General features: G+C 51.1%; 1 protein-coding gene across 1 annotated transcript; it reads left to right on the top strand.

Annotated features, from left to right (window-relative positions):
- Positions 1-2121: 2121 nt before the first annotated feature.
- On the top strand, positions 2122-3054 carry LOC310923727 (olfactory receptor 14I1-like; the record flags this gene model as incomplete). The annotated part of the gene is made up of 1 exon (XM_083885647.1): positions 2122-3054. One exon carries the CDS (start codon positions 2122-2124, stop codon positions 3052-3054), a length of 933 nt encoding a protein of 310 aa, XP_083741773.1.
- Positions 3055-7727: the final 4673 nt, after the last annotated feature.

Below are 7727 nucleotides of genomic sequence, written 5' to 3'. Positions count from 1 at the left end.
CCTAATGAACTGCACCAGACCAGAGGGAAATCAAGGCACAGCCCTGGTTTGTCAGGACTTGTTTGATCCTAATGAGCCCCGTGGTGCATTTGGTGCTGAGCCCTGGAACCTCAGGGCCTGAGAGGAGATTGCACAAACCTTTCCAGGAGTCAAAGCCAGAAGAAAACCCCAAAGTGTCTGGAAGCATTAATGGGTCCCACTGAGGTCCATCCCCAACACAGACTCCTTATGGAGTCCTTGGAGTAGAGAATTGGAAGCCAGGATTGCACAAAAGCCTCTCAGAGACTCAGGGTGGGAAGGAAAATCTAAAGTACCTTAAATACGTTGAGTATCTCAGAGCATGAATGAGCCCCACTGAGTGTCAATGCAAAGCTCCCAAGGGACTCATTAAAGCAGATAATTGGAGGCCAATTATCACACACAGCACTCAGACTCAGTGTCAAAAAGTAGTTCCTTAATAAACTTTGAGTACCCTGAAGTGCTAATGAGCCCCACTGAGTGTTGTTACTGACTCAGAATCCCAAGGGACTTGTTAAAATAGATAATTTGGGCCATGATTGCACAAACCTCTCATAGAGTCAGTTTTAAAAGGGAAACTCCAAGTACCTTAAAATAACTGAAGTATCTTGAAGCATTAATGAGCCCCACTGAGTGTCATTACTGACAAAGCCTCTCAAGGGACTAATTACAGCAGATAATTGGACTGCAAAACCTCCCAGAGATTCCAAGGCAAAAGCAAAACCCAAAGTCCTTTGAAAAACCTGTCACCACTGCCTGCAGTTCTCTGCTCTGCCTGGGGCCTGGGGACACTTTCTCTCTCCTGTTCCTCAGTGGGACCCATTGAAACTTCAAGAAACTTTGGAGTTGGATTCTGACTTGGAGCTCTTAAGCGGTTTCTTCCTCTCCCTCTCAGGGACTGATGTTCAGGGCCTCAGCACAAGCCCCAAGAGGGTAAATAAAGTCCTTTTGCTGTGTCTGTGCTGCTGGGCTGGGCTGGGCTCCTGGCACAGAGGCAGCTCCTGGCAACCAAGAAGAGCTTAAAACCACATTTCTCTTGATGAGCAGCTCTTCTCCCAGCCCAGCAGGGCTGGGGCACTGCCTGCAGCCACCCCGGGCACAGCACACAAGCACAGAGAGCTTCAATCACTCAGGGCTGGGAAGGGGCTGACAAGTGCCTGGAGGAGAATCACTCCCAGCCCTTGGCACAGGAACCTCTGGCTGCAGGACAATGCAGCTGCAGCTCCTGCAGTCCTCTCCTAAAGCTGGAACATGCCAATGCCTACAGACTCTGTGAGTACATTCTCTGCTTGTCTCCTGTGTAGAGCAGCCAGGGGTGCCCAGGGCTGTCCTGCAGAGCAGGGTCCTGCAGCCCAGGGCGCTGTGCTGGGGCAGGGACTCTGCTGCCTGCCAAGGACAGCTCTCAGCCAGCCCTGGGAGCTGCTCCCAGCACTGGGGGACAAGATCTGGGTGGAAGGAGACACAGCTGGTAAGGCTTGGAAGTGTTCTCCTTGTGTGGTGAGGGTGCTGCATTCTTCAGGACTGCTTCCAACACGACATTTAACTCCAGAGCATTTCCAAGTAGATTATACATGGAGCACAGTGAGGCCATGGCAACATAAAAGGAAAAATCCTGCTTTATTAATCTACTGCTCTGTGTTGTCTGGATGGGAAATTGCACACAAATATTCATCTTTTAGATCAGGTTTAAAAAAATAAAAATAAAAAAATCTCAGACTTTACTAAATTAGGCAGTGACAGAAATCAGCACAGGGCCCCTTGCAGGCAGCACCAGAATCACTTTTCCAGCCTCCTCAGGGTTGCTCTGAGGTTGCCATCGGAGCCTGCAGAGCCAGAGCTGCCCCTGGGCAGTGCCTGAGCTGGGAGGGCTCTGCAGGGCAGAGCTGAGCCCCCAGGGCTGGGCTGGGCTCTGGCAGCACTGGCAGGGCCCAGCCCTGGGCACAGGGAAGCAGCTGCAGGCAGGGACAGCTCCAGGCAGCAGAGCCCTGGGCAGGCAGTGGGGGGAAAGTGCCACCAAGCTGGGCTGGGATATTGAAAGTCCTCTCCAAACTGAACTATCCCATGATTACTCTTTTTACAGATCCCCATGCCAAGACACCACAAATGTCCAACAGCAGCTCCATCAGCCACTTTTTCCTGCTGGCATTGGCAGACACGAGGCAGCTGCAGCTCCTGCACTTCTGCCTCTTCCTGGGCATCTCCCTGGCTGCCCTCCTGGCCAACGGCCTCGTCATCAGCGCCGCAGCCTGCGGCCACCACCTGCACAGCCCCATGTTCTTCTTCCTGCTCCACCTGGCCCTCAGTGACCTGGGCTGCATCTGCACCACTGTCCCCAAAGCCATGCACAATTCCCTCTGGGACACCAGGAACATCTCCTATGCAGGATGTGCTGCACAGGTTCTTTTCTTTATGTTTTTCATGTCAGCAGAATTTTCCCTCCTGACCATCATGTGCTATGACCGCTACGTGTCCATCTGCAAACCCCTGCACTACGGGACCCTCCTGGGCAGCAGAGCTTGTGCCCACATGGCAGCAGCTGCCTGGGCCAGTGCCTTTCTCAATGCTCTCCTGCACACAGCAAATACATTTTCCTTGCCCCTGTGCCATGGCAATGCCCTGGGCCAGTTCTTCTGTGAAATCCCACACATCCTCAAGCTCTCCTGCTCACTTTCCAACCTCAGGGAACTTGGACTTCTTGCTGTTAGTGTCTGTTTGGTATTTGGTTGTTTTGTGTTCATTGTTTTCTCCTATGTGCAGATCTTCAGGGCTGTGCTGAGGATCCCCTCTGAGCAGGGACGGCACAAAGCCTTTTCCACCTGCCTCCCTCACCTGGCTGTGGTCTCCCTGTTTCTCAGCACTGGCACATTTGCTCACCTGAAGCCCTCCTCCCTCTCCTCCCCACCCATTGATCTGGCAGTTTCAGTTCTTTACTCAGTGGTGACTCCAGCCCTGAACCCCCTCATCTACAGCCTGAGGAACCAGGAGCTCAAGGCTGCAGTGTGGAGGCTGATGACTGGATGGTTTCATAAATATTAAACTGCTGGCCAATTTATGCAAATCTCTTGTAATAAAACTCAAATTTAATATTCCAGTTAGTTTGGTTGTGGAATTTCTCCTGTGTTTTATTCTTTTATTCTTGTTACAAAAAATCTCATTGTTTGTGCCAGTTCTCATTTTGTTTCTCTGCACTTCCCCTGTGACCACAGACTGTGTCAATGAGGGGCTGCATTCTTGGTGGCTTTAAAGGAACTCAAGGATGTCCCAGCCAAGTTTTCTGCAGAGATGCCCCTTTTGTTCCCCTCTCTGCAGCTGCAGCAGCAATGTCTGTGTGCAGAGCTGGGGCAGATCAGGGCTGGCACAGCAGCTGTGCCCAGGAGCAGCAGCCCTTGGTGCTGCCAGTGCTGCTGCCGTGGCCCTGCCCCGCTGCCCTCCTGGCCCTGGTGTTGCTGTAGGGCCTGAGGCCTCTCGGGGCTGGGCACAGGGCTGGGGGTGGCAGTGCCGGGGCTGCAGCAGGGACAGGCCATGGGCACTGCTGGGGCAGCGCTGACGCCTCAGGGCAGGGCCTGGGGGCTCCAGGCTCCTTGCCCAGGCTCTCTCCAGAACACGCCCAGGCCAATGCTCAGCACAGAAAAGCCCCGGGAGCAGCCCCAGGCTGGCCCTGGGCAGGCTGGGGGCAAACAGCAGGGCTGGGGCTCTGCAAGGGCCCTGGGGGAGATGGGAAGGAGCAGCAGAGCAGGGGCTGATCCATCCCCACTGCGCTGGACACCCCAGGGCAGCGTCCCAGAGCGTCCTCATGCACCTGCCAACAACATCCCCCCTCTGCAGCCCTGGCCTCTCCCCCAGCTCACACAGGGGCCGCATCCTTGCAGGCACAGACACGGCAGCACTGCCTCAGGAGCCCCTGTTTGCACTGCCCAGAGCAGGCCTCAGCACCCCCATGCTGTTGGTGTGGGGAGATGAACCCGAGGGAGCACAAATGCCATCAGCCCCTGGGGCCAGGAAGGGCTGGGCCACAGCAGGGAAACCACTCAGCTTTGGTGTGGCCTCTCAAATCACGCAGAGAGTTTGTTCCCATCAGCTCTGAGTTTCCTGTGCCACTGCAGACGTTGTTGCTCAGAGCCAGGGCTGCCTGGCAGCCACCCCCAAACTGCCCTCAACATTTCCTTTGCTTTGCCTTGGCTTTCTTTACTCTTCCCTGGTACAAATTTCTTCCTGTTGCCCACCCCTGTTCCCTCCCCTGCAAACAGCCCATCCCTGGTTGTCCTTTCCTCTCTGGCCCCACTCCCCATTGCAGTCCCTGAGTTGGCACCATGGGAACGTCCCTTGGGGAGCAGGATCATCCTCCAAGTGCTTCAGGAATTGTCTGCAGGCTCCTGCAGTGCCTGGGGCTGCTCCCTTGCCAGAGGCACCCCAGGCCAGGGGGGCACATCTGGGCTGCTGTGTCTGGCTGTGGGGCTCCTGTTGTGGGCCATGAGGAGGAGCTGCAGAGGCTCTGCAGGACTGACAGGATGGGCTTTGGGGCTCTCAGGAGAAGCTGAGGGACCTGGGCTGCTGCACCTTCTGAAGAGGAGGCCCAGGCCTCATCCTGACACTGCTGCAAGGCTGCTTTCAGAGAATCACACAATCAGCAAGGCTGCAAATGACCTTGGACATCATCAAGTCCAAGCTGTGCCCTGACACTGCCTTGTGTCCCCTGAGCCTCCTCTTTTCCAGGAGAAACAAGCCCAGCTCCCTCAGCTGCTCCTCACAGGACTTGTGTTCCAGAGCCCTCCCCAGCCTTGTTCCCTTCTCTGGACACGCTCCAGCCCCTCCATGTTGTTCCTAAATTGGGGGGCCCAGAACTGGACACAGCACTCGAGGTGCTGCCTCAAGCAGTGCCGAGCACAGGGGAAGAATCTCTGCCCTGCTCCTGCTGGCCACACTGTTCCTGATCCATAGGAGTGCCAGGCTTGGATGAGGGAACATGGTGGGCAGGGCCTGGGGACAAAGTCTAATTTCTGTCAGCCATGAAGGGTGTCTTGGGTTTTCTAGCAAAAACAAACAATCAAAGTTTATTCTATTCCATCTTTTGGAACCTGGCTGTGGAGGTGTTTTTTCTTTATCTGTTGTATCTCCAGGAGGGAGGGTGCAAGTGCCTTTCTGATAACAAGCCAGCTGTTAAAACCGGGTGGGGCATTGATTCTTATCTCTGTTCACCCTCCCATTACCTCCATGGGGATCTCTTCTGTTAATGGGCCATTACAGCTCAGCAATGGCAGTTAAAAAATATTTGGGGGATATTTTTGAAGTGTTTTGGTAATAGTGTAGGATTTTTTGGGAATAGTTTGGGAATGTTTGTTCTTGGGGGTATTTTGGGGACATTTTGAGAAGATTCTGGAAATATTTTAGGAACATTTTGGAGGCATTTTGTAAAACATTCTTTGAATATTTTGGGGGGAATTAGGAATATTTGGGGGATATTTTGATAAAACTGTTGGCATATTTCAGGGACATTTTGGGAATATTTTGTGTACATCTCAGAAAAGATTCTGGGAATATTTTGGGATATTTCAGGACATTTTAAAAGCAATCCACGCACATAATTGGGAATTTCTGGGAAAATTTCGTAGACATTTTAGAAACACTCCATGAACACTTCTGGGAATTTTTGGGAACATTTCAATCAATTTTAGAAACACTCCATGCACGTATTTAGGAATATTTTTTGGGAATGTTTCAGGGGATTTTAAACATGCCATGCACATCTTGAGGGATTATAGAAACATTCCACACACATTTTTTGGATTTTTTTTTTAATATTTCAGGGACATTTTAGGCACCCACCCGTAGGTGTTTTGGGAACTTTTGGAAACATTCCCAGGGAATTTTCTCTCCCCTGTCTCCAAATTACCCAAAAATATCCACAAAATTACACAAAAAGTTACCACAACAATATCCCCAAAATATGTACTCTCAAAAAGCCAAAATTACCCAAATTTACCAAAAACATCTCCCAAAATTACACCAGAATAAGTGCAAAATATCCCCAAAATATCCTCACAATTGCCCCAAAACACCCCCAAAATTACCCACAAATTTCCCCAAAAAATCAGCAAAATTACCTCAGAATTAGACCAAAATTAGCTCAAATAGTCCCAAAATATGGCCAAAATTACCCCAAAATATTCCTCAAATTTACTCCAAACTATCTCCAATATATCCCCTAAATTACCCAGGGGGGTCTGGGAGGGGGTGAAAGGGAGGGGGAGAGGCAGAAATGGGTCTTGGGTGGCCCAGGGGAATATTTTGGGTAGTCTGAAGGTTCCCAAATGGGTCTGGGGGTGTCCCAAGGGGGTCTCTGAGGAGTTTGGGGGGATCCCAAAGAGCTCCCCAAATGGGTGTGGGGGAGTCCCAGGTGCCCCCAAGGGTCTGGGGTCTCAGGGGTGTCCCAAATGGGTCTGGGGGGATCCCAGGGGAGTCTTGGGGGTCCCCAAGTGTCCCCAAATGGCTCTGGGGTCCCCAGGAGGTTCCCCAAATGGGTCTGGGGGTGTCCCCAAGGGAGGCCTAGAGGAGTTTGGGGGGGTCCCAAGAGGGTTTTGTGGAGATCCCAAGGGGGTCTTGGGGCTCCCCAGATGGGCCCAGGGGCTCCCAAGTGTCCCCAAAAGAGTCTCGGGTCTCCCAAAGGGATTTCAGGGGGCCCCAGGTGTGTCCCAGGTGTCCCCAAAAGGCTCTGGGGTCTCCCCCCCTTCACCTTGGGTCACCTGGGCAGGGCTTGGGCAGGATCTTTCAATCACTTGCTACACTTGGGACTTGGCCCCTGCTTGACGAAAAGGCTGATGGAGCTCACAGGCTCCTTCCGGAGAGCAGCTGGCCCTGCAGGATTCCTCTGTGCAGGAGAGTTCCTGCAATCACAGACTTGCTTTTGATAAATATCATGGCCTGAGCATGGAGTTGGCTTTTTCCCTGCAGTGAATTTAATATTCTGTGTCATTTTCCAAAACTCTCTGTCAGAGATGGCTCACTGAAATGATTTCTCTGCTCCCAAGTCATGCAAATTACTTTCCTTTGACATTTTTTACCCTTTGCCTTCTCTGTTCTTTATTCAAGGCTTTGGTTTACACTGTGGAGGTGCAGGCTATCCCAAAATATGCCAGGACTTTGGAGGAGTGGTTTTATGGAGATGATGGCTCTGGGCTGGGAGCCACACTTCCCAGCTCTGGCCCCAACTTTAGTACCTGCTCTAGAGAAATCAACGTTTTCCCAAACAGACACCTTGGGTTGGAGTTTTCCCAACTTGAGGCCATCAAATGCTGCTCTTCAGAGCCTGCACATCTTCCCCCTAAAATCAGATGGAGATAAATGGGTCAAATCTTTCCATGAATCTCTCTCACACATCACCTCAAAATAGAAAATCTTACTTTCTCTAAGAGAATCTATTTCCAGCTAATACCTCTTTCCCACAATGAAAATATCTGATGATCTATAAAAGGGGTTTTTTTGTCCAAAGCATTGCCCTTTAAATTTTGTCAGCACTACCACTGGTAAGAAAAATATAATATAAGAGAAAGAAAAAGTTCAAAGGAATGACTGTAAATTTCTGAGTTATCATGGAGTCAAATGAACTGGTACCAGATTTGGGGTGAAGGAGTGGCCACTAAACTTCCAAATTAATTTTTGCTGAAATACAAACTTTCACTTTAAAATACAATTATTAAAAAAAAAAAAAAAAT

The sequence above is a fragment of the Zosterops lateralis genome (assembly GCF_965231275.1).
Source record: "Zosterops lateralis genome assembly, contig: HAP1_HAP1_SCAFFOLD_236, whole genome shotgun sequence".
NCBI classification, from domain to species: Eukaryota; Metazoa; Chordata; class Aves; order Passeriformes; family Zosteropidae; genus Zosterops; species Zosterops lateralis.
The sequence above is the reverse complement of the archived record's forward strand: the minus strand, read 5'-3'. Positions and strand labels throughout refer to the sequence as shown.